The sequence below is a fragment of the Thamnophis sirtalis genome, unplaced genomic scaffold (assembly GCF_051295495.1).
Source record: "Thamnophis sirtalis isolate CommonGarterSnake01/CBP01778 unplaced genomic scaffold, rThaSir2_p1.2 scaffold_5, whole genome shotgun sequence".
NCBI classification, from domain to species: domain Eukaryota; kingdom Metazoa; phylum Chordata; class Lepidosauria; order Squamata; family Natricidae; genus Thamnophis; species Thamnophis sirtalis.
The window spans coordinates 80,422,144-80,449,890 of record NW_028261385.1 but is presented as its reverse complement, the minus strand read 5'-3'; the positions used below and the strand labels follow the sequence as shown (position 1 = coordinate 80,449,890).

Genomic DNA, 27,747 nt, shown 5'->3' with positions numbered 1-27,747 from the left:
CAATATGATAATAAAGTTCCTTCTAATTGTACATTTATTTTCCCTGCTTCAATTCTTTTCGGAACCCAAATATATAGAAGACACCTGACTTGTTATATCCGTTTGCTTATTTCGTTCCTTATGAGAAATCATCTTTATGTGATATTGAGTGAGCCAGCATCAATTTCCTTCTATCAGGAAACTATTGTTAGGAATTTCTATCAGTTTGTTTGTAATACTATTCTGTTTAGTCTATTCACTTATTGTGCAGTACAAGAAATTTTGGACTTGCTATTCTACATGGAAGTTCTCTTGCAGACTTCTTATTGCATATCAGGGCCTAACGGCTTTATCACATCAAGTACTTTGGTTCTAATTACAATGAGCCCTGTTGATGTGAATTCAGAAAAATAAAGCTGAAGGGATGTAGCTAATATTTAAAAACACTCATTTTGTGACATGCAAATACAAATATTTGCAACTCCCCTAAATCATAATTTTGGATGAAAATGTGGGAACTCTGTCCAAAAAGCAGGAAATACATCTTGGGTTTACCAGAGTTAATGACCCTGGCAAAAGCTTTTTGCCAAGAAAGATTTAAACAGACAAAAGTTCCTTATAAAACGTGTTTAACTGTTCTTTTTGGTAACAATCAATTTTTTGGAATGTGGCAACAGAGGATTGCTGTGGGAAAAATAGGCAGAACGATTAAGGATGTACATTCCCTTGAGTTGATTGAAAATAAAAACAGGCTAATAAATATACAGGGCAAGAACTATAGCAAGAGTTTTCTGACATGTGTCCCAGAAATTTTGCTCTGGTTTCAGTAAATTTTCTAGCATGAGCCCAAGAATAGATTTATTTTGACTAGTATGGTAACTAAGAAAAATGCAGGTCCTAATACACCACCATATTTTTCGGAGTATAAGATACACCAAGGTTTTGAAGAGGCAATTTTTTTAAAAAAGGAGGTAGGTAGATAAGAGGGATAGAGAGGGAGAGAGAAATAGAGATAGAGAGATAGAGAAATACAGTAGATAGGTAGGGAGAGGGAGAGATGGTAGGTAGGTAGGTAGGTAGGTAGGTAGGTAGGTAGGTAGGTAGGTAGGTAGAGGGATAGAGAGAGACAATCTGCAGCACCTAAGACTTTGTTTCTGCTGCCACAGCACTTGATCAATGTAATTCTCATCAATCAGTTAAAGAGCTTTCCAAAAGGAAAAAAAAATAAACACCCTTTCTAAGCCAAACTTATGATTTATATATTGCCAACCCAACAGTTAGAATTATATTCCTAACATTCTCCCCTTTGGGTAGGACAATATATAAATCTTACAATCTTAATCCGTATTCCTCGCAACAACGTTTATGCTTTATATTACCTTGGGCCTTAGTAAAATGATCTGTGATGTTATCTTCAGACATACAATACTCCAGTGAAACTAATTTGCTATTCACACTTTGCCGTACATTCAGATATCTTATATCAGTGTGTTTTGACCTACTTTTTACAGCAAGATTGGATGCCATCTGAATTGCTGTTTGATTGTCTTCGTAAACAATAGGCTCTTGTATATCAATCCCTATATCCAGCAGAAGTTGTTTATAGCAAATGAAAACTGTACATAATAATGACAAACATGAGAACTCAGTCTCCATAGTCAATAGGCTCAAATGTTTTTGTCTAATAGACCGCCATCCAATTAGTGCCTTTCCCAGGAATACAACAAAACCTGATGTTGAAAAACATGTTGCCTTTCAGTAGGTTCAGCATTAAACCTGGCTAATTGATTTACACTATATGCAATGTCGGGCCTCAGATATGATAAGCTACCAATTAATGATTGATAAATACCCTTATCAAACACAGGACTTTTTACATCATCATGGCTAATTTCTAGTCTCATTGGAGTTTTAGATGGTTTACATGTTCCAGCCTGAATGTTCTGAGTAGCTGGTTAATTTTCTCAGTTTGTGAGATTTTGTATGCTCCCCTACTTTTATCTATTTGTAAACCAAGATATTGCCTAATCTCACCGAGATGTTTTATACAGAACTTCATCCTTAACAGTGTTACAATACTCATAGCTTCTTGCTCGGGTTTTAGTGATTAATGCTATGTCATCAGTGAACAATAGCAACAATGAAATCACACCATTACTTTCCTATCTTAAACAAACATGGATCAGCCATGCCAGCTTTAAAACCTATCTTAGTTAACTCTTTAATTATACATTGATTCCATTCATATCCTGATTGCTTCAAGCCATACAGACTCTTTTTCAACCTCCAGCAATCAGTTTTACTATCAGTTTTAAATCCTGCAGGCTTCTGTAAATATATAGTATGTTGCAACGGTGCATGTAGATATGCTGTCTCTACATCTAAATGATTAACTATATATTCATTTTTAGCTGCCCACACTAATGCTGCACGTAACGTTGTAGCCTTTAAACTAGGTGCAAAGACCTCATCATAGTCATTGGCTGACTGAGCAAACCCTTGTCCAACTAACCTGGATTTATGGGTTACAGTCCCATCTACACTATGTTTAAGTTTGAAAATCCATTTACAACCAATGGCATGTTTACCTGGTGGTAACTTTATGTTTTCATACACCTCTAACCTTTGCAATGATTTCAATTCCTTTTCCATTGAATCTTTCCAAGCTTTCTGTTCCTCGGTTGGATATAGTGTTAATTCCTGGTAATTAGCAGGAACCTTATTTGCCTGACATGCTATAGATGCCTGATACCTGTCAGGTGGCCTCAATACATGGGTTGAACGTCTAGGTATTTCAGGACTCACCAGTGGACTCGCCTGTATATAAACTGCTCTTGTTCTTCCTGCAACTGTACTTCTTCCTTAATTTCTTTAATTACTGGTTTTACTACCTCATCATTAGGGACTACTTGGGTGTCGATAATTACATTATCATTTGTTTCTAATTTATTCCACACCATGTGTTCTATAAACCTAGCACTAGCGCTACAGTGAACCTTAGCTGTGCCCTTCTCCCAAAACCTAAATGATCTATGGTTAGCCTCATATCCTACAAAAAATAACTGTCAAGCTCTATGTTGCCCTTTCAGTCTCATTTGTGATGGTATATGCACCCATGCTGGGGCTCCGAATGTGTGTAGGTAACTCAGATCTGGTTTTCTGCCATGCCACCTAGTGAATGGTAATTCACTGGTTGTTGTATTCACCACATTATTTAAAACATGGTTACTACACATCATAGCTTCGCCTCACAGTGTTTCCAGCAAACCTGAATCAGCTATCATAGTTCGAGCCATGGCTTGTAATGTTTGCTCCCTTCATTCTACAAACGAGTTATGTTGTGGCCTATAAGGAGCAGACCGTTTGTGCTCGATTCCAGCTGTTTTGAACATTGTTTGGAATTTATAATTGGTAAACTCTGTCCCATTATCAGTAACTACAGTAATAAACTTGGCTTTCATCTTTCCTTCTGCAAACCTCAGCCAATTAAAGAAATGCTGAAACGTTTCTGTTTGTTTTTCATTAAGTAACAGAAACAGTATCATGAATAATGATCCATGATACTCAAAACATAACAGGCACCTCCCAAACTGGTTTTCTTAGGTCCTATTATATCAGCAAAAAAAAAACCTCCAGAGGTTTCTTTGTTTTAAAACCATTCAGTCTGTTTGCTGGAGTAACTTTGCTTTTCTCCTGTTGCAAACATTGCAGTTTAAATATTTTCCGCATGGTTTTAGTTTTACTCCTTCTGCCAACTTAACAAGTTTGTTGCAGCATCTTCAAATTAATGTGCCCCATGCCTCTATGTAGTAAATGTATGCATTCGTCGTGGGGTTTAACATTATAAGCTGTGTTAGCCATCTGGCCATCCGGTATAACATATAAACCATTTTTTAAAGTAGCAATAACCCCATTATCATCCTTTTCAATAATACAGATATCTCCCCTAAAGGTTACCACATAGCCAATGTTAACCAGAGCCCTAACTGACAGTAAGTTGAATTTCAGGTTAGGTACATATAACATTGGTAACTGCTCATTTAGGAATGAACAACATGCACTACCTTCACCAGCCGCCTTCACCTTCCATCCATTTGCCAGAAATACATGTTCTTTGCTCGTGGTCAATTTTACAAACCTTTTTCTATCTCTAGCAATGCACTGTGATACTCCACTATCAACAACCCACAAATCATGGTTTACTGGTGCATTGCTAGACATAGCCAAAGTAGACATAGCTAAGTTGACATTAGCATTTTTTCTAGCTCTTTCAGCATTCTGTTGTTTTGCCTTTTTACAGAACCTAGCTATATGTCCCTTAGCCCCACAAGAACAACATTTTCGAACAGTATAGGCAGTAGAATGTGACTCCTCATGTTGTGGTGGTTTCTCTCTCAGTTGTTCCCTTTCCATCCTTCTTCTTGACTCTTCCAACAGTCGTGCAGTAATGTCAGTCAATGTTAGTTCATTTCGGGTTAGGACATCAAGAGAAGATACAAAAACATCATAACTATCATCCAGTGAGGAGATGAGGAACCACTTCTGAAAACTTGATGTAGCTCAGAGAAAATTAGTTCTTTTTCATGTAGCTCCTGAAAAAAACCTTTCATAAAGGTTAAATGAGCAAACATATCTCCACCTTTCAGAAAACGTGCTCTAAACAGTTTTCGTGTTAAGATGTATGTGTGCATCTACATTGTCACGTACATAAATCCTCTTCAAATTCTCCCACCATCTTGCAGCAGAATCTTCTCCACGAATATGAACTAATTGTTGGTCATTCAGTGTTAGACCAATTGTACACAACACCTGTTCGTTGCATCGCTGAAAATCTGCTATCTTCTTGGCATCATCATCATTATCTGGATTCCAAGCAGTTACATCCGTGTATTCTGTACAGCATCCCATAAACCTTCCCTATGCAGGCGTAGACTGCATTTCATAGACTAGGAAACATAGTTTGTTTGTTGTTTGTTCCATCCAACCGGGTTATCATCGATAGGCTTGTTGATGGGTCGCTTTCCATCTTCTCCAGGATAGTATATATACCACCTGTCAGCATTACTTCATTCAGTAATCAGGAAAGAAAACCACTGGACTCCATTTGAATTGAAATCAAGTGTACTTTTACTAATTATAAATGAACAGTTGCAAAGCTAAGCTGAGTCTGGTTAATTAGGCGTGAAAGCTAATAATATAATGCATAATTCATTCCCCTCCCCTTGCCATCCCTGAGCACAGTCCAATCATATTGCCCCCAAATGTCAGGTGTGAGATAACTTCAAAAGGCATCACCAGGATGGAATGCTGGACCGTTGCTGGACTGTTGGCCTTGGCGGGAAACTCCCTTCCTCCACATGCCCAGTAAGGTGGTCAGTTGAGCGTCTAAAAACTTCCTCCAGCACAGCAATGATTCCCCTCCCAAATATCATATCCCCCTCCCCGTTTCAATGGCAGCCGAAGCAGCAGCAAAACAGAGGCTGACACCACCTCTGCCCTCATCTATTCTCTGCCTCCCGAGTCCCAGCTGATCAGGAGGAAATGGGGATTTTGCAGTAATCTTGCCCTGGAGTCAGCCCTGGAGATTTTACAGTATTCTTCCCCTGCCACGCCCACCAAGCCATACTCACCAAGCCATGCCCATAGAACTGGTAGTAAAAAAAATTGAATCCCACCACTGGTGTGGATCTGAAAAAAAATGCATTGCAACTTTATGTACTGAATACAGATAGTCCTCAAGTTAGGACCATAATGAAGTCCAACATTTCTGTTGTTAAGTGAGACATTGAGTTTTGACCTTTCTTGCCACAGTTGTTAAGTGAATCACTGCAGTGGATAAGTTAGTAACCTTGTTGTTAAGTGAATCTGGCTTTCCCATTGACTTTGCTTGTCAGAAGGCCGCACTGCAACTGTCATAAATATGAGTCAGTTGCCAAGCATCTGAATTTTGATCACATGATCACAGGGATGCTGCAAAGATGTGAAAAATGGTCATGTCACATTTTTCAGTGCCATTGTAACTTTGAACAGGCACTAAATGAACTGTTGTAAAGGACTACCTGTACTATGATTTACCTAAGTTTTGTCACACATGGGGACCACAATACACAAATGGCAAGATTTGCACATGTAACATTGTTTTGAGATCTCAATTTGGTGAGATGCTGTAACATCCAAGATTACTTATCCCAACCCACAATTTGGGAATCCCTTGTGTAACCAACTACAGGCGCAGTCACTAATTTCAAATAAGTATTCCCTATGCTAACTCCGACTATATTTATTGCCCTTAGCAAATAATAATTTTATGAGGTGCAACGAACCAACAATAGTGAAACCCGTACAAGAAAATTATAAGAGGAGATCCATTAGTTTATAGTGGCAAAAAATAAAAGTAAGTAAATTAGGCATCTGGTAGCATCTAGCATATTTTATTAAGAAAGACAAACTTGTTAAAAACTTTTTGTTGTCAGGAAAAGATGCTGCCAGACTTTTTCTCTATAGGAAAATAATAGAAAAATATTGCTCGAGCTATGGCTTGGGAAAACAAGCCTCCTAGAAAAGAGAAACTTATATTATTATCTTTTTTAAGATAAATGTTCTTTCAATTACGATCGCAGCTCCACCTCCTAACTCGATCCCATCCTTTTTACAGCTTTCTGTGTGTTTCCGACTTCGTGCGGGACTTCTCCATGGTGCATCATGGGAAATTCTTCCTTTCGTTCGGATTGGCCGAGAAGCCGCCGATGACGTAAAAGGGTCTTGGGTCCCAAGGATTTTGATTCGGTAATATTTCCCTCTGTAATTCATAAAACCCCGCCCGCTTTCGATTTACAATTTGGCGGGTTAGGCAAAATGGCGGCTCTGAGGGTTGTGCTATTAACGGAACTCACTCCGGGGAGAATGTGAAGGCGGCCGTTACCCGAAAGAAGCCGGGGGTGAGGTGGAGGGAGAGAGCTTCGTTTGCATAGCTGACCGGGAAGCGAGCCACTGGTGCTCCTTCCGTGGCTCGCTGAGTCAGCCTTCCGTCGGTGTTGGGAGGTCTGGCGGCGCCGGAGAGATGAGCAACCCGTTCTCGCCTCCTGCTTGGGAGAAGGAGCACTTGTGGCTCTACCTCTTGGCTCTGGGCTTCGATCCCGCGGTAAACGCCGCTGCCGGGAAACTTTCGACTCACCTCCGGCTGGACGTGTAAGTGGAGAGGCGATGGGACGCCCTTTGATTTCCTTTTCAGCATCTGTATGTTCTGTTTCTATGCTCCCAAAGAAGTGGGAAGACTTTGCCCAGGAACTGGTAAAGTACTGCAGCCTGTTCCCTTCGGTTATTTTATTTATTAGCTATACATATAACTAAGACATGTTATATGTATTAGTTATACCGGTATGTATAACTAATAAATAAAATACACAAAGGGCACAGGCTGCAGTGTTTAGCTATAACTGATACATATTAGTTATGTATTATATAGCTCCATGTATTATATTAGTTATAATATGTATTAGTTTATATGTATTATAATATATATGCATATAAATTCAAAGGTCCTGCTAACTCGCAGCTGACTTCAGATGATTTACAACATTAAAAATCCACAACGTAAAACCCCATGTTATATTAATATAATATTACTATTACTATCCTAGGTTTTGCTATTATTAAACAAAGTTTCGCTATTCCTATGATGCTGTCAGGTTTGTGTGTTAGGAATTTGGATTGGGTCAGTTGTGGGAAGCAAGCTGCTCCATTAATATATTCCAGGTGTCGTGGACTTACGACCACAATTGAACCCAAGATTTCTGTTGCTAAGCAAGACAGCTGTTAATTAAGTTTTGTCCCATTCTTTCTTGCCACAGATGAATCACTGCGGTTGTTAAGCTAGTAATACGTTTGTTAAGCTGAATTGGCTTCCTCACTGACTTTGCTTGTCAAAGGTTGCAAATGGTGATCACATGACTCCAGGACACTAATGAGTCCGTTGCCAAATGTATGAATTTTGATTACTTGACAATGGGGATGCTGCAACAGTCGTAAGAATGAAAATGGTCATAAGTCACTTTTTCAGTGCTGTTGTAACTTTGAACAGTCACTAAACAATTGATCATCAATATCAACCTCCAAACATTGGTTATATGAAAATAATTTAATAAGTATTTAATAATACTAGGACTAAAACAACATGGCATGAGACTGGGTTAATTGAGGAACCACCTTTTCTTGATTTCATCCATCTCTCCCACTAGTTTGAACAGTATGGGTATGTTATGGGTCCTGTTTAAGGAGTCATTATTCTGCTGTATTTGGCAGGATCGAGGTAGCAGGCCTTTTCTGTTATTTCCCCCTGTGTTGTGGAAGCTTCTCTTAACCCAAAATGAGGATGGCTTTATCACTTCTAGACTTCCAAAGTTCCCTTAAGACCTGGTTTTTCCAACAGGCCTGGAGACCTTTGGGGACAGGTAAACTGATGAAGTGGGTCCATTACTATTAACATTCCTTAGCCCATTAATTTTGTTTTAAAACTTTTTAAAATATTGATAATTATTTCAGATGTGTATTGTTTTAGTCATGTATGCTGCCTAGAGTCGCTTGTGAGATGGATGACTATATAAATTAGATAAATAAATAAAACTTAAGGCTCCATTAGCTGAAAGCTGACCATTCAATCCTGGGTAATATCTTGCCACCAGCTTGTTCATCTTCAGAATGAGGGACTGGGGTGGAGCCAGTAAGGAGGCCTGGAAAGATTGACTTTCCATCACTTATTGACAATTTGTTAATCCCATTTTACCACACTTGGATTTACCATTGACTCTTGGGGATTGATATTGACTACATTGCGGACCCTTGATCAAAACCATCCCTGCTGTTACTTATATTGGGGGATATCTTTTCCACATTTAAAACAAATCATGATTTTGTAATGTTGGTGATGTAGAATTTATTTTAAACTACAAATCTGAGAATGAATATTTGCTTAAAGATGGTATTTGGGAATTAATAATAGCCAAACCTTGTTGATATAGGAGTATCATGTACAATTTTCCTATTCAGAATTAAATAGATGTTTCTTCCTGCATTGCAGTGGTGAAATTCATTTTTTTTTACCACTGGTTCTGTGATTGTGGCTTGGTGGGTGTGGCAGGGGAAGGATACTGCAAAATCTCCATTCCCATCCCACTCTAGGGCCAGCCAGAGGTGACATTTGCTGATTCTCTGAACTACTCAAAATTTCTGCTACTGGTTTTCCAGAACCTGCTGGATTTCACCCCTGCTGCATTGTACTGTAATTATGAAATAACCTAGATGTCACTGTGCATGGTTGAACTACAATTTTAGTCAGATCTGGAAAATATGAACAATTTTTAGACTATGTAAATTTACTGCTCTAGAGAGTTTATAGAAAACTAATTCAGGAACAAGTGGTATTTGGCAGAGCATTTAAGCTTGTGCTCATTTATATTAATCTGTGATTCATAGTAACATGCAGTCATGCTCTTCAAAAGAAACCAGTTTTTGTAAAGACTGTGTGTAGAATTGTGAATGCAGCATACTGAGGTTCTACATGTGATGATAGTATAGCAGGAACACTGTTAGGGAAAAAGAAAGTTGGTTCAGTTAATTATCCTACAATTGTATATGAGTAATTATTTTTTAACTTTTTTTAAGGAACATGTTTGATAAACCAAACAAAGATGCATTTCACATTGTTGCATGGTTCTTATTTTCAAAGCTGGACCAGTCACATTGTAATGAGGTTTTTAGGTGAGTGTAATATTTAATAAAATGTGTTATTTAATCTTAAAAGTTACTTACCAAGTCCATAACAAACGAAAATTATGATTATTAAGACTTGAGCAATCTTGCTGTACTACTCTCCTCACTGAAGGAGGTTGTTAGAATGATTCTCTCATGGCTCATCAAAATATTGTTGTCATTCTCTTAGACCAGTGATGGTGAACCTTTTGGAACCAAGTGCCCAAACTGGAACGTGCACATGTGCCGGAGAACCAGAAGACCAGGTGGCTGGCATGTGCATGCGCACCAGCCAGCTGGTCTTCAGGTTTCTGGTGCTCCGGTGCACATCGACCATGCACGCTGGAAACCAGAAGAGCAGCTGGAATGGCGTGTGTGCACATAGAGAGGGCTCTGTGTGCCACCTCTGGCATAGATGCCATAGGTTCATCATCACAGTCTTATACCATGATGCCTCCTCCTTCCCCCAAACGGTTAATATTTACAGTGCCACCCTATTCTATAAGTTATATTGAAGTGGAACTGGAAGTATGAATGTATGTTGTAATGATCCTTTTGCTGCTCCAAAAAAGCAAAGAACTATGATCAGGCGGAGGAGCTCCACTCTGATGCAGGAAGTCTTGCTGGAAACATTTATTCAAGAGAAATTCTGTATCAATGATCCAGCCTTATTAGAATTATTTTAAAAATACAACACAATGATATATAAGTATTTTTATTGTTGATATGAAGCTTCTACAGTAAAAACTAAGTCAATATGCAACAACACACACACAAATGTAGTTAAACTTTGTGAGAAATATTTTATGTTGCTCAGCTACCTTAAAACTATGTCTGGTTCCTTGCATATTTGTTGAAATTATTCTCTTTCCTTTCCTTTGGAATGGAAAGATTTTGCTATCCTCCCATAGACAAAAAGGCAGACTCTGAATTCAGGAAGCAATGCTATGAATGGCTAAAAAGGATATCAGTAAGTATTGGTAAGAATGAAAGGTGTCCATATATTTGCCTTCTATGTTTCAATATATATTTTTGTATGAAATTTTCTTTGAAACACAATCTCTAAAATTTGTCATGGATGCTGCTTGATGAGAGATTTTTTGCTGCTATTACGGTCATTTTTTAAGCAACCTGATATCTTCTAGACATTTTGGACTAAAGCTCCTATTAGAATGAATGGCATCAAGGATTCTGAAAGCCATAGCTACAAAATATTGATTTCTTCTTGTTGCCAAAACTTTTTCAAATTTAGTAGAGTGTGAAGTATGGAAGGGTCTCCTCTTCCTTTTTTCTCTTTAAAAGTCTTCTCTCCCCAGACCTGAAGATAGTTGATCAATAAAACTGCTACTTGTCATCCAGGATCAATCTTCGTATTTTTTTTATACTCTTATTGAGACTCATTTGTGTTCTGTTAAATATAGTATTACATTCACAGCTTGTTGGCTTATATTAGCAACCAGTGAATTCAAGCTAATTGGATTTGAGCAAAACCAAAGCTATTCTTTTACCTTGCCAGGCAATTAAGATAATAGGAAAGGAATGTATGAAACGTATTTGTGAAACATCCCTTTTGGCCTAGGGATGCTTATGTAGTTGCTTTAACATGCAAGGTAATCATAATTTGCCACATTTCAGTGTGTTGGCTCTATTGCTTAAAGAGAACTTCTCTAACTTCTTTTGAACTTAACGGAAGTTGATACTATCAATTACACTTCACCTGTGCATTTTTAAATCCCTAGGATGAATGTGGAAACAGTTTCCCTTCAGTTGTTGCATCATTATTTCTTTCTCCTGGTGGACCCAAATTCATTCATCTAATGTTCCACTTTGCAAGATATGTTATAATGCATCATATTAAAGTAGACTCTCTAGGTAAGCAATCATGATTTACTATGCTGTTATGTGGGGAAACAAAATTTTGGAATTTACTTTTTTAAAATGGGAAATTCATGCTAGTGAGGAACTTCCTCACATAAAGCCACTTACTTCATAAGATTTTAAATAAACTGTGAAAGATCATTGCAAGCAAAAAGTGTTTGATGGAATCCATCCAGCATTCTGTTGCAAATACAAGATGTTGGGGCTCATCAGCAATGATGACAAAGTTCCTTCTCAGCATTTTCATTTTTTATGTATTTAATTCAAATTAGCCAGACTCAATTCCAAACTCACTTCGGATGTTTCACAGTGTAATAAACAATAAAAACAGAGAACAACCTGATCACTTTATAGACAAAAAAATCAATAAAAATATATTGAACAAAATACCAATAAATACCAATAAAATTATAATTAAATGCATTAATTAAAATAATTAAAACACTAATAAATTACCACCAATTTAAGTCCAATTTAAAGTTTTGGTTATAACCTTTAAAGCTCTACATTACATAGGTCCAGTTTACTTATAGAACTATTTTCGCCATTACATCAATCTGTCCCATCCAGTCAAGTAGGCATGTTTCGAACCCCATCAGTTGAAGAATTTCAACTGGCAGGGTTCAGGAAGAGAACCCTTCCTGCCCTTTGTTAAATTCTCTCCCCAGGCCCAGAGGCGAGACTGGCACTCCATTCTTCTTGACTTTTTGAAATGTCTAAGGACTTGGCTTTGCCCCCTTGCTTGGGGCTCACAGAGGAACACAAGATCAGGAGCCTGGTTGGCGCCCTGCAGCCCCCCCCCTTATAATTAACTTTTTATGTTGAATTTTAACTATTTGCCTGTTATCTCAATTGTTTTTGGTTTTAAATTTTTACTTCTACCACGCAGAGTCTCTCTATGAAGGAGATGTTTGATAAATAAAATGCAATAAAAGTGAAAAGATATTAGTGTTTTCCTATGTTTATCACTACAAGATAGTCCCAGATGTCAGCTTTTGCCTATATTCGGTCAGACTAGCTATAAGTCCTTTCGTTGATGGTGCTTCAGGTGTCTCTTCTGAGACTTCATTTCTCTGAATTCCTAGATAAATCAATATGCACACCTCGGATAGGCGCATAGGGAAAGGTTGCATACAGGTGGTATAGTCCAAGGACCAAGCCATCTGCATATTCCAGACAATAATTATGATCCTATTTGCAGAACCCTTGCTAAGTATAATATATTTAATTTAATTGTAGCCTGAACTGTTAGTTTAAAGAAAGCAAAAAAAAAGTGATGAAGTATATGATCTCAGTTATATTGGCACACTTAACACAGTTCATAATTTTCATATATTAAAGGAACCTTAAAGATGAGCCTGATTATAGCAGTAATATTTTTGAAAAAATAATGGATAGGGTTATATGACAAAATCTAGTGAAAGAACAAACAAAAGCAAAAATGAATATATGGTTCTCTAATGAGTTATTCAAATTATTGAGACTAACTACAGTTGTACCTGGTGCCTGGTTGTGTGTTTTCTTTTATGGCACCAGACTTAAAGATTAAGTACTTCTGGAGCAAAATCGTATAGGGGAAGGTGAAGTGGACTCTGATAGAATGTAATTTGTCAGCTTTAGCTTTGAATCATCTATGGAATCATCCTGTACAGCTGGCTATTCTCATGGATTCATTTCAGGAAATGTTCAGAAGTGGGACAAAATATCAAAGGTTTTTAAAAATTGGAAATAAACTTTGTTCATTGAAGTAGTCCTGGATACATTCTGAAATTATTGCACCACGTAGATAGATGTGGGTTTCCTGATATCATGCTTTCACCATAGTCATTCTTCTACCCTGCTTTTCAACCTCTTGCTTGATTGAGAGGCTCGGATGTCTTAAAATACTGCTGCCTTTTGGTAGTGGTTGAGTTCATATTTCCCAATGTAGATTTTGGAATCATTTTGTGTAGGTGCTGGTATACCCCACCCAGAAGTGGTGACCTCAAGATCCCCAGACTTGGAGATGGCTGTTGCAAAATCTCAAATGTCACTTAACAAATTTGTACAGTGTCTACAGAAGGAAGATTTGATGATTCAAGAACTTCAGAAAAAAGCACTGTAAGTAAGGTAGCTACAAATGTGGCGTGTAGATTATAAAGTTGTAGGCAAGATGTTAAATGTTACAAAGCAGGATAGTTTGATAGGTAAAAGTACATTTTAGATTATTCATTTACTTGCTGATATTGAAAAGGTACTTGATAATGAGGAATTCAATTGATAATTTGAATTGATGTCAATAGTTATTAATTGATAATATTTTGTAGGGTTATTTTTTCATCTACATAACTTAACTGTGGCTTTTTTTCCTGTTCACAGGCTTTTTACTAAGCAAATCAGAGATTTAAGACGTGAAAATGTGGATCTGGACAAACAATTGCAAAAGCAAGTAATATTTTATTAGAAATGCTTCTTATTTACATATGTGTTGTTTTCCAGTTTTTTAAAACAACAATAACATTTAGATTTATATACCGTCTTACATACATAGTGCTTTACATCACTGTCTGGGTGGGTTACAATGTCAGTATTATTTGCATATTGTCCCCAACTATCTGGGTCCTCCGTTACCGAACTCAGAAGAATGGAAGACTGAGTCAACGTTAAGCCTGTGAGGATTGAACTCATACTGTGGGCAGAGTTTGCCTACAATAACTGCATTTAACCACTGCACCACCAAAGCTTAATAATAGCATATGGGGAATGCAGTTCCTATATGATAAATATAACAGAGTAGATTAGAAAGTATGGGTAACAGAGGTACTCTATTTATATATTTGCTGTTGCTATTCTATTAACAAAAAAATAAGAACAGTTACAATATTAAAGTTATCTTCAATAACTTTTTTTTCCTCACTGGGTAGAATGGGGAAAAAAGTTGATTCTGGCCAGAGTAATACCACAGAACGAATTGAAAAAGTGAGTACCTGTCAACAGGTTTTCAATAATCTCCATCTAATGTTTATTTAATTGCACATTTTTTTCTGCTTGCTGAAAAATCTTCTTTTTCCCTCCAAAGGTCCGCTATTTATGGGCAACAGTAATGGAAACGCTGACATTTTTGCAAAAAGAAAGAGAAGTAGTGGATTCAGTAGTAAAAGGTCAGGTTGATCAGTATACATTAGATGGCACAAGTGTTTCTGTTAGCATTCCACGGCCTCTGCTTCAAAAGGTAGAAAAAGAAATGTATAAAGTAAGTTTCTTGGTATCTGTTCCAATAGTCAATATTTATAGAATATTGTTCTGCTTCTTGCTATCACTTGATTAATTCATTAAAATTGATTGGATGATGTTATGACTGGTTAAAAATTAGGCAAATTAATTTGCAATGTTAGATTATAATAAAAATAAAAAAACCTTGAATACAGATAGCATTTAAAGCACATTGTTGGTAATTGCAACTAATCCAAAATAAGATCATTTTTATTCCTGTAAAATTAAAACATTTAGGAACTGTTTCTATAACCAAAATATATGTTCTTTGAAACTATTTGGACATAAAAGAGATTTTTTAAGGACAAAAGTTTAAATCCAGAGACCAATTCCTTATGACAAATAACATAGACAATTAGCATAAAAACAGGATGGTTAAATTTGGTTTTTAAAAAGTCCCTTAATGGGAAAATGTATAAAGTACATTTTATTTAGCTTCCAATAGGCCTTTTCATAAGATACATTTTAAAATATAGGATTTCCTGGCTCCCTGTAACCATATGGTTTCAGTGCAAATAAAAGAAGAATTAAATATCTAAGAATGACCGCAATCACCAGATTTGCTTACTTTTACTTTAAAACTAAAACTATTCAAACAAGCATTACAAAAGCAATGATTTTTGAGAAGTAGACAAAGCGAAACTTAAGTTAATATGAGGCAAAATACCAAATAAAGCATTTATTTGTTTAACCAGTACTTCCTTGTCATTCTTGAATTTTACTCATATTCCAGCAGAAAGGCTTGATATACCAAACACATTTAAAAAAATCATGGGGCCATTTGTAAGCATAATATAATAATAATTTGTGAGAATAGTGTGTGCAACTAGCCCCTGTGCAAAACATTGCACATACAATTGTGCTCTTAATTCAGTATTTGCTAACCAGTTTTTTTTCCTTTTTAAAAAAAGTTTCCTGTAGGGAATGTGTACGAAGAGGGAAAACTGAACATGTTAACCATTTTCCAATTACTACCCAAAGCCTTGGAGTTATTGTTGCATGAGCGTCGGCATGTTGACAAGAAAGGATTCAAAGTAGACCTTCAGGATCTTGAAGGAAATATCAGATTACAGAATGAGACTTTATTGGGGCTGAAGTCACTGAGGTAAGTTCAGAAGTCCCCATTTTGTGGATTCAATAGCCTTCCAAATAAACTTTTTAATAAAGATATTATGGAATAATATAAAATTACTTATCAATTTAAGATGTGACAATTTGGTTTGACAAACCATTAGGTTTCTGCAGTATGCATCTTAGTATGCATCTGTTGTGTATTTTAATTCAATCTATATAGGATTACTTAACATAAATAATACCTAAATCTGATCCAAACAAATTACCCATAATTTATTGATCCTACTTTATTGGGCATCAGCTGCCTGGTTCAACATTAGAGAAAATCTTATGCTAACAGTCTTTGTAAGGTTAAGGTTATTTTGGGAGAAAGGAAAAACCAGGTGGATATATTACTCATTTTAGTCTGATTATATGTAAACAAAACCTTGGAATTATTTCACTTGTATATTATGGCAAGTTGTTCATAACATCCATATGAAGATACATCAAGAACTATTTGCAGGTTCGTGTTATTAAAGTGCAGTTAATTCTAATAAACATACTCTTCAATTGCCAGTTTGTGAAAAATACTCTTATCAAATTTCTGTCGGGGGAAAAATTCTTGTGATCTTTAATGGACTATTAAATATATTTAAGGACAAGCTTCGCTGGTTGCCATTTAGAATCTTTACAGCATTTATTAATTAATTTATGATTAGGTGCAATATGTATCCTGTGGTTTTGTTTTTCCTGTAAAACATGGACTGTGGCAATGTTATAATTAAAATAATTTTTAAAAAAACTTTTCAGAGCCAATAGTTTGTGTGATATGTCAAATACTGCTGGTATGTCAGCAGAATACATATATTTTGTTTCCCTATTGTAACTAAATATTGTAACTCTAGATATGCTGTACAGTAGTGTTTTTCAATCTCAGGAATTTTAAGGCACTGTATGTGGGGTTCTGGCAGACGTCCAGACCTATGGGAGTTAAAATCCTCAGATTTTAAAGTTACTGAGGTTGAGAAACATTGCTCAAGAGGATTAGAATCCGGAGGTGATTTGGAGCACATACAGATTTTGGAAAATTCCATTGCAGAAATGATGTCACTTTCTTAATACCAAATGCAACCTGCTGTGCTTTTTTATTAAACAAATGTATTTTCATTTGTAAAATCTTTGATTCAGCTAAAAATGTTCTAATATTCTTGTTAATAATTTTCCCATAGGCAAAAATTAAAATGTGATGATCATATTTCAGTAAATCAATCAATTGCTGTAAAACAACTGGAATGGCACTTGAAGTGGAAAAATCATCTTGGCCAGTCACCTTTTCGTTTAATTAAGGATCCAAACCCTGTAAGTATTATGCTTGGTAATGTATTGAGCAAGAAGGAATATATTCAGTTTGAGGATATTTGCAGTATATAATCTGCAAAAAGACTTTAAAAGACCCAGTAGGCATGTCTCTGTGCTCTGTATGAATTGTTTATTAAGGTAAACACAGTTCTATGATCTTTAACACCATAATTGTTTATTTCATGGTATACATGAATTAATTATGGTATTAAAGATCTTAGAACTCATGTCATCTGGTATAAGGCAGCTTAAAATTGGTTAAAAGCATAACAGTGAAGGAACTAAAGACAAAACAGCAGACATTGAAACCAAAATAACAGGTTGACCATTTCATATTACATTCATGAACTTTCATTTGTGGATGGACTAATCCCATGCTCTCATCCAGTGCTGGTGGTGAAAACAGGATTTTGGGTCCTTATGAATGGTCAATATCGGGGGATTATTGTTGCATAGGACAAACACTGCAAAAGAGAATTGATGCCTTTTAGACCTCACCAGATGGCACTGTTTCATCCACAAGCCAAATTTATTATCCCCATATCATATACATTTATAAAATAAATCGTATTATTTTTTTTAATCTGTAAACTAATAGGACAATCTTTTGATCTTAGAATAGACTGACTTTGTACTTTATTTTATTTATGCATGTATATTTGAATTGCAAACATTTCAATATATTATTATTGTTATTTTTAAAGGCACTTGATTTATTACCCGCTATGTCTCCTCTTTCTTTTACTCCGGCTACTGAGGAAGCTTATAAAAGGAGTGTCTTCTGTCAATATCCTGCATTAATTCCAAGTAAATACTAAGATTCTTTACAAACCTATCCCTATGATCTTTACTATATAAATGTATGCAGCCTTTCTGACATAGTACTATGTTGATTTAAAGAGCAATACAAGTAATCCTCAACTTACAACTAGCGTTTAACAACAGTTTATGGTCGTGACAGCCACGGAAGGGGTGGTTTATGACTCATTAAGCACTTCTGGGCATCATAAAATATCACACCGTTCTCCCCTTAGTCCCGTGACTACATTTCAGACACATTTATGTTCACATAAACATGCTCTGCGATCAGAACAGAAGTCCCTGCTTCATCAACTTCCTAGAATTTTTTTTAAAGAGTATCAATAGGGACACAGGTGATCCTGTAGACATTCCATACTTGGAATTTCAAAACACCCCTAACAAAGGTTCTCATCAAATTTAGCAATCGTGGGTTAAAAGTACTTGCCATTTGATGAATTAGTAACAATGTAAAAGCAAAACCAAAAAAAAGAACACATGGACAAAGAAATGGAAGCCTCTTAAAGATGTGGGGTTGGGACTGTTTGTTTTTCCATTGTTAGTGATCTTGCTTGGAGATAAGGAATAAATCTGGTGAGTTTGTGGATTAAGGCAAACCACTTGGGTTCATAAAAAGCTCCAGAATGATTTCTTGGAAACAAGGAACAGTTAAGTGGCAAACATATGCTTCAATTTAAATAAGTGTGAAATGATTTATAGTGGAACACTTCCTCTTAACTTCACGCATATACTGAAGGGATTGAGCCTGTCTATAATAAATTACTTAGTCACACTGATAGCTCAGTGAATACATTATATTAAAGTGTGGCATATGTGAGAAAAGCGAATGTCATACTAGGGATTATTAGACAAGGGAATAGTACATTTCTGAAAAAAGATATAGATTTGGGAGAAGGCAGTTGATAAATTGATCAGGACAAAAGGTTTAGAATTTGGAGATTCTTAAGTTAGAAAAAAAAAAGAACTGACTAGTACAGGTGAAACTCGAAAAATTAGAATATCGTGCAAAAGTTCATTTATTTCAGTAATGCAACTTAAAAGGTGAAACTAATATATGAGATAAGACTCATTACATGCAAAGCAAGATAGTTCAAGCAGTGATTTGTCATAATTTTGATGATTATGGCGTACAGTTCATGAAAACCCCAAATCCACCATCTCAGAAAATTAGAATATTGCATGCAATCAATAAAACAAGGATTGTATATAGAACAATATCGGACCTCTGAAAAGTATAAGCATGCATATGTACTCAGTACTTGGTTTGGGCCCCTTTTGCAGCAATTACTGTCTCAATGTGGCATGGCATGGAAGCTATCAGCCTGTGGCACTGCTGAGGTGTTATGGAAGACCAGGATGCTTCAATAGCGGCCTTCAGCTCTTATGCATTGTTCAGTCTCATGTCTCTCATCTTTCTCTTGGCAATGCCCCATAGATTCTCTATGGGGTTCAGGTCAGGCGAGTTTACTGGCCAATCAAGCACAGTAATCCCACAGTCATTGAACCAGGTTTTGGTGCTTTTGGCAGTGTGGGTAGCTGGAAAATGAAGTCAGCATCCCCATAAAGCTTGTCTGCGGAAGGAAGCGTGAAGTGCTCCAAAATCTCCTGGTAGACAGCTGCGTTGAAGCACAGTGGTCCAAAGTCTTGTTCTCCTTGGTCCAAAGTCCTCTTTTCTGATGAGAGCAACTTTTGCCATAAGCACCAAAAACTGGTTCAATGACCGTGGGATTACTGTGCTTGATTGGCCTCTCCATTCTTCCTCCATACGCTGGGTCCTTGGTTTTCAAATGAGATGCAAAAGTTGCTCTTTAGTTTGGCAAGATTGTGTCTATTAGTGTAGGCAAATAAAGAATTGGATTTGATTGGATTTCACTGCCTCATCTCTGGGCTTGGGTCTGATAAGACTACTGGTAAATACAACAATATTTCCTTAGAACTAGTGATAAGGTAAATACTAATATTATTAACACAATTCTTGATTCCCTTTTGAAAAATGTATTTAGATTCGACCAAAAAGAATGTTCAGGCAGATGAATTTGTAACAGTTGGGAAGACACTGGGAAATGAAGATTATTCAACAAAGACAGTCACAGAAAGGTATATTTTAATATGTCCTTGTATAGAATAGTAGTATATATTAACATTGTATAAATAACATGGGGCCATGCCTTAGAAACAATCAGAATGTAGATTTAGATTATATGTGATTCTCTAAATGGAAACATAGCTAGATGCATCTGTATCAGAAGATAAAAATAGAATTTAAAGTGTACTTCTGAAAATAAGTTGCAAAGTGTTAAATTGATTTTATATATATTTTCTTCATCTTTTCTCTTGGGTCCAAGAGATGAAAGTTTTTATTTCTACTTAACTGATAAATTGTCAACATAGTTTTGATATATTGTGTGTAGGGATCATTGCTAACACATTTTTGTAAGTTTATATTCCTGATATATGCACATAACTTGCATGTATGGGAGGCTGATACCCAAGTAGAGAAAAGCTTTGCTCTAATTGTCACAAGCTCTCCCTATAACAATGTTGCCTTTTGATGACCGGGATGAATTGAGAGAAATCGTAACGGACAGATACGGGGCAAACAGGTTTCAGCAGCTGAACAAGTACATGCTTTTAACAGTGTACATCTAATAATAAGGCTTTCTTATATTTTTAGGACCTTGAAACTTGCCACACATCCTGAAAAGGTAAATCACCATTTTCATTGGTCCTAATGGAATCTTATATTAATGGTTGACCCACCTTTTCTTGAGACCTATGAATACTAGATGTGCAATAAAAATTAAAATGCAGTTGTTGCAAATATAAAATATTGGTCTGCCCCTGCAAGCTCAACTTTTTTTTCCCTCCCTCAGATATCAAATGTTGAAACTCCCAAGAGGTCTGATAATTCGCGGTTTCAAATCTTAGAGAATAAAGGAAGAAGTTCTAGACGGATAGAAAGTGGGAAGAAAAGACAAGCTGATTCAGTTAGAACACCTTCATCAGCTAAAAAAGGAGATCCTTTAAAGAAGGCCCAAGAACAGTTGGCTGAAGAGGTAAAGGAGTATATTAAAAGAGATTATACATTAGTATTTACATAATCTGAAGTTCTTTGAGGATCCCCTTTTACATAAAAAGCAGAAAAGGTTTGATGGCTATAAGTAAAAATTAAAAATCCAATGTTTTTATTAGACAAGTGAATGCAATAACGATAACATCTTTATGTTATTAAAATTTTAGAATATTATTTGGTATTCAGTGCTGGTTACTTGCAGAATAATCTGCTGGAGAAACATACTTTCCCTGGCATTTCTCATCCTCTTTCAGAGGGTTGAAAACAGCCCAGAGCATATTTGAGGCTTCAAGTGAAAATCCTTTTTCATGCAGTATATGTTAGTGTCATAATGCTTATTGCCTGTAGTCACTTTAAGTTATACTGATTTGATTTATGTTGACTGTAATGTTTAATTTTCCTTCTGTATTCATATCATTAGCTTAATTATGCATTATCTAGTCACTCTATAAATAATCAAATGGGTTCTGAAATTAAGGAAGACTCGGGATAGGCATAGTAGCTGCCAATAAAGGGGGCAAAGGGCAGGTTAATTTCCAAGGATAGTGTCAAATGTAAGGGAAATACAGAGATTCAAAATGAATATAAACATTTATTGCAAGCTTAAGATCTCAGAGTTGGTCAGATTATTGTAGAATCTGACCAACTGGCCATTAAGAGAAATGGACAGGAGATAAAAGAACATTTAAGGTGGGCACGAAAGGACTCATGACTTACGACACCTTTGACATCTACACACACACACACACACACACACACACACACACCCTTGGGCTCAGCCTGGTCATTTTCTACAGGTAGCATGTTTCAGCAGTGTAGCTGCAGTGTGTCTCTTTTAAGTATGTTATATTTTCTTACAGGTGGCAGATGTAATAATATCTGATTCACCCCAGAACACTGGGAAGGATGTAGGAGATCTGATCAGTACCTTATTCTCAAATCCTTTCTTAACAAGGAAACAGATTCCACGAACTCCAGAAAATCTGAGTGAGTATCCCTTAACATTACACTGCAGTACATTCAGTCATTCTGGAATTTATACAGCTTTACAATTTCTGAGAAAATCGCGTGATCATCCTCCACAGTGGAAGATCCCACCACTGACAAGTATTGTATAGTATCAATCAGAGATTAGCATTTAACAAAGAAACCTTTTTCTGAAAATGCCTATGGAGATTCTTAGTCATCCACATCATAGTTGTCTCAAAGTTTGTTTTTTTCCAAAAAGGCAACTGGATTGTTTTTCCAGTACATATCCCAAGGGAATGTTTTCTCTTAGTATAGTTTCAAAGGTGGTGTGTAGAATAAAGAACTATATTATTAGAAAGAAAATTACAATATTGTACTTAATCTTTTTATCACTCATTTTCAGTTACTGACATTAGAAGCTCATGGAAAAAGGCTATTGAAACCGAAGTACCTTCAAGTGAAGCAATGCATCATTCCGAAGCCACGGAACAGTTATTGCGGGATACAGTTCCTGATTTTAGACACCGTTTAAGTTCAAATTTGACATTGTTTATGTCATCTTGTATATCTGATGGAGCAGAATTTTCCTTTTTAGATGAGAAGCCCCAGGATAGTTTGCAGAAAGGGATTACTGATGAATTGCTGAGACACCAAGAGGCTCTTAGGCCACTGGATGAAATGATTTGCAAGAAAGAATTGTCCCTTGCTGCTCCAGACCAAGTGGAAAACCCAGAACCAGTCTTCCAGACTTTAAATAGAAGTGTGCATGAGGTGAGTGATGGCTCTGACAACCATATCGGATCAGACACTTTGTTACACAATGTGGGTCAGAAGCCTACAATATATACAACTTCGTTGTGGGATGCTTCTCAAACAATTAGCAATCAAGCAAATACCGATTTGGATAGCCATGACAACATCCAGCTAGGTATACTTCAAGAAACTCTCCCAGAAGAAGGAGGATCTATCAGTCTTAATAGCTTCCATGAATTGGACTTCGATGCCTCGGGGGAAGAAAACTCTAGAGACAGCAAATCTGCGACCGATTATCTGTCAGGAAACGAGTGCACAGTAGATTTCAAGTCGATTCTCAGGCGGTACGAAGCACTGAAAAAGAATCTACTTGATCACCTGCCGGATTCCGGAAAGCGAATGCCAAGGTGCAGATCAGCATATAACCTCAGTCCAGTGAACCTGGAAACGAAGGATGTGGTTAGCCCTTTGGGAAAACGTTATGCGTCTGATGCAGAACTTGCCAAGAAATCATCACACCCGAGTCATCTTGAAAGAAGGAATAGCTTCTCCCCTTCAGTGGCGTTTTCTCCGCTGAGGCCAAGAGAGAGGAGAGACATGCAGGACCAAGGAGATGTATTTAACAAACGGAAAGGTTAGCGCATCTCTCAAACTGTAGGTGGAAATGCAACCCAAATTTTGGGTGTTCGGGAAATAGCCACACTTTTTAATGTGTGACTTGGAGCATCCTCTTAAGTGGAAAGAGATGCTATGGAATGCACGTGATCTGCTAGTGCACAATACAAGTGATGGTGCAGTAGTCAATGCATAAAGAAATGAATAGTTGTGCAAAATAGCCTACATTCAAAGCAGAGTGGAGGAGCTGCATGTGTAACTGATCATGTCCAAGTAGCTTCTGGTTTATACTATTGCCCAAATCCATGCATATTATACACTATATTGCCAAAAGTCTTCACTCACCTGCCTTTACTCGCATATGAACTTACAATATTTAACCTGTGATTATGTCTTCCCGACTGAATTGCTGTTAATTTTTTTCCCCCTTTGGATTCATTGTTGAGTCACTGACACTGCATTAGTGCCCATAATGCGGCTAGATATTTCCTTAGTCTACTCCATGTTTCATTCATTTTTATTATCCTACAGATGCATATCAGTTATAATGTGACTTCTCCAAATTAATGACTTTTTTCATTATTCTTTGTGCTAATTATAGTCTGGATTTTATCAGACTGATTTTCATTTATCTGTTCTGTATTAAGATGAGTATTGGGTAGAGAATTTGTAACAACATCCATTAGACATTCAGTCATCAGAAATCTGGAGCACGTGGCATGTCCATATGGGAATGCATGGGGCAGGCAGAGGTTGAGGGGAGCAGGTAGTCCTGCAAGTAGCTCGGTTCTATGGTATCTAAAGCTTTAAAGCAGGGGTAATCAACCTTTTTATACTTACCGCCCACTTTTGTATCTCTGTTAGTAGTAACATTTTCTAACTGCCCACTGGTTCCACAGTAATGGTGATTTTCTGAAAACCTAATGAAAAATTTTAAATAATGCTATGAAATTTTTTTAAAAAATCAATTAAATTTAAAAAAAGAAAAGTGCTTCAGTATCGAACAAAACCCCTACCGCCCACCATGAAAGCTGAAATGCCCACTAGTGGGCGGTACGGACCATGTTGACTATCACTGCTTTAAAGGCAATAACCAGGAACTTGAATTGCACCTGAACATCTATTGGGAGCCAATATAAGTTCATATGTGAGTAAAGGCAGGTGAGCGAATACTTTTGGCAATATAGTGTATCACAGTGTTTAAGTTAAGAATAGGTTATTGTTTCATGCTAACTAGTTTATAGTAAAGGGGTTACTTTGTTGTTTTTAAAGATTGCCTTTTAAACGTCATGGAAGACGTTTTTCACAGAATAGCAGAATTGGAAGGGACTTTGGAGGTCTTCTAGTCCAACCCCCTGCTCAAGCAGGAGACCCTATACCAGGGGTGTCAAACTCAATTTCACTGAGGGCTGCATCAGGGTTGTGTTTGACCTTGGGGGTGGAGTGGGGATGTGGCCAGGATGGGCATGGCCAGCTCAAGATCACTCGTGTTGGGGGCGCCTGTGTTGGCTTGAGTGCTCTGCCAGTTAAAACGGGCTCCTGAGCTCCGTTTTCACCTGTGACAGCCTCCTGCAACCTTCTGCCAGCAAAAATGGAACTCGCAAGGGCGGCCCTTGTGAGCTCCATTTTTGCTGGCAAGAGGCACTGCAGGCCAGTCCTTCGCTGTTTTCAGGAGGGGCACGGGCCAGATCTAAGCACCTCATGGGCCAAATCCAGCCCCTGGGCCTTGAGTTTGACACCCTTGCCCTATACCATTCCGGAGAAATGGCTGTCTGATCTCTACTTAGAAACCTGCAATGTTGGAGCACCCACAATTTCTGAAGGCAAGCCATTCCACTGATTGTTCCTACTGTCAGGAAATTTCTCATATGTTCTAGGTTGCTTCTCTCCTTGATCAGTTTCCATCCATTGCTTCTTGTCCTGCCTTTAGATTCTTTGGACAATAGCTTGAACTCCTCTTCTTTGTGGCAGCTACTTAAATATTGGAACACTGCTATCATGTAACCCCTAGTCCTTCTTTTCATTAGACTAGTGAATTTTATCATACTTCGTTAGGGCTTTGGCATGAGATTCTTCTTAAGGGAACTGGTTTATTAATGGAGAATCCTATCCCTGAATTTAAAATATACTTTTAGATAATGGCTATATTGGCCTTCATAGAATTAAAATTCTAACCATCACAGTGTCTGTGAAAAGAATCTTTTTGTACTTGATGGTTGTAGATTTCCATGGAGGTTTCTTTTAAAATAAGATTTTTACCCTGTGCACAACCTATGTATCTAGCTTAAAAAAAAAACCTATTTAAAAATAGGTTTTAAAAATGATGTGTTTCTTTTTCAGAAAAATAATTTGAAGATGGATACAAAAGAACCCCCAACTGCGAAGATGAAGCCATTCCATGGTTTTATAATCATGATGCACTGACTTGAATAGAATACTTAATGACATAAAAGTGTTTTTTGCAAACCTCAACCTTTAATGTTAGTGTTAGCTAATCCTGACTATAGGCTTCTTGCACAGTTCTATTAACTTGGATATTTTTGCATTATCAGTGATCAAAACAATACAGATGAATTGCGGTCTTTTAAGAATAGTCACAGTGTTAAAGAAACAGCAATAAAATGTCTCATCTAAGTATAGGTTGGCATATTTTGTTTAGATTTCGGAAGATGACTCCTCAGGAAACCTACAGATGACGTGCTTTGGTAAACAATTTAGTAAATCAAATGTCTTTGAATATTTCATTTTTCTTCTCCTGGGAATTAAGAAACATTTTAAAAATAAATTGAATGTTTGGTGCAGATCAGCCTCCTTGTAGATTGTATCCAACAGTGTACATTTTGCAATGGAAAAGAGAGGGAGTAGAGTAGTGAAACAGGGAATTATTCTCTGTGTAATCCCCAAATCTATTCTAGAGATTTGGAAATCCTATAGAATAGTGTTTCTCAACCTTACCAGTTTTAAGATGGGTGGACTTCAACAAGCTGGCTGGGGAATTCTGGGAATTGAAGTCCACCCATCTTAAAGTTGCCAAGGTTGAGAAACACTGCTATAGAACATAATTGGATGCACATGGAAGGAGAAAGGAAAGAATGGGAGAAATAAATCTTGCAAGATATTCTAAAATAAATAGTCATAGAAAATGAAGATGTAACATTACTTACCAGTCACCTATGTGAATATGTCTTAGCTCTATAATTCAGTAACATAGGGAAAGGTTACATAGAAAGGTGCTGGGTTTTATCCCAAGTATTAGATATTAGTTGATGGATAACAAAAGCAGAAAAGTAGAATAACTGGATTTTTTAAGACTTAAGGTTAGTTAGGAATGAGGAGGGGAATAATGTTGGAATTCAAGCATCTGAACATAACTTCTGATAGTCTTACAAACGAATGTTTGTCTTAAGTATTTATTTAAAATATGCATTTTTAAAACAATATGATAATAAAGTTCCTTCTAATTGTACATTTATTTTCCCTGCTTCAATTCTTTTCGGAACCCAAATATATAGAAGACACCTGACTTGTTATATCCATTTGCTTATTTCGTTCCTTATGAGAAATCATCTTTATGTGATATTGAGTGAGCCAGCATCAATTTCCTACTATCAGGAAACTATTGTTAGGAATTTCTATCAGTTTGTTTGTAATACTATTCTGTTTAGTCTATTCACTTATTGTGCAGTACAAGAAATTTTGGACTTGTTATTCTACATGGAAGTTCTCTTGCAGACTTCTTATTGCATATCAGGGCCTAACGGCTTTATCACATCAAGTACTTTGGTTCTAATTACAATGAGCCCTGTTGATGTGAATTCAGAAAAATAAAGCTGAAGGGATGTAGCTAATATTTAAAAACACTCATTTTGTGACATGCAAATACAAATATTTGCAACTCCCCTAAATCATAATTTTGGATGAAAATGTGGGAACTCTGTCCAAAAAGCAGGAAATACATCTTGGGTTTACCAGGGTTAATGACCCTGGCAAAAGCTTTTTGCCAAGAAAGATTTAAACAGACAAAGGTTCCTTATAAAACGTGTTTAACTGTTCATTCATTTTGGTAACAATCAATTTTTTGGAATGTGGCAACAGAGGATTCCTGTGGGAAAAATAGGCAGAACGATTAAGGATGTACATTCCCTTGAGTTGATTGAAAATAAAAACAGGCTAATAAATATACAGAGCAAGAACTATAGCAAGAGTTTTCTGACGTGTCCCAGAAATTTTGCTCTGGTTTCAGTAAA

The 27,747-nt window shown here is 36.7% G+C and overlaps 1 protein-coding gene and 1 non-coding gene across 3 annotated transcripts; both read left to right on the top strand.

The window, feature by feature from the left end:
* Positions 1-6,837: 6,837 nt before the first annotated feature.
* Positions 6,838-26,966, top strand: HAUS6 (HAUS augmin like complex subunit 6). Of its 2 annotated transcripts, XM_014067717.2 has the most exons (17): positions 6,838-7,167; positions 9,640-9,735; positions 10,618-10,696; positions 11,466-11,598; positions 13,557-13,704; positions 13,963-14,028; positions 14,508-14,562; positions 14,663-14,836; positions 15,768-15,961; positions 17,142-17,271; positions 17,976-18,078; positions 20,094-20,187; positions 20,765-20,795; positions 20,964-21,146; positions 22,024-22,150; positions 22,536-23,519; positions 25,841-26,966. In XM_014067717.2, exons 1-17 carry the CDS (start codon positions 7,040-7,042, stop codon positions 25,846-25,848), a joined length of 2,733 nt encoding a protein of 910 aa, XP_013923192.2. In that variant the 5' UTR covers positions 6,838-7,039; the 3' UTR covers positions 25,849-26,966. The 2 variants fall into 2 exon arrangements, with proteins under 2 accessions (XP_013923192.2, XP_087572237.1); XM_087716111.1 differs by lacking the exon at positions 6,838-7,167 and having other exon boundaries at positions 9,708-9,735; positions 10,618-10,706.
* LOC148045439 (small Cajal body-specific RNA 8) lies at positions 20,565-20,695 on the top strand. Its single transcript, XR_015696851.1, has one exon.
* Positions 26,967-27,747: the final 781 nt, after the last annotated feature.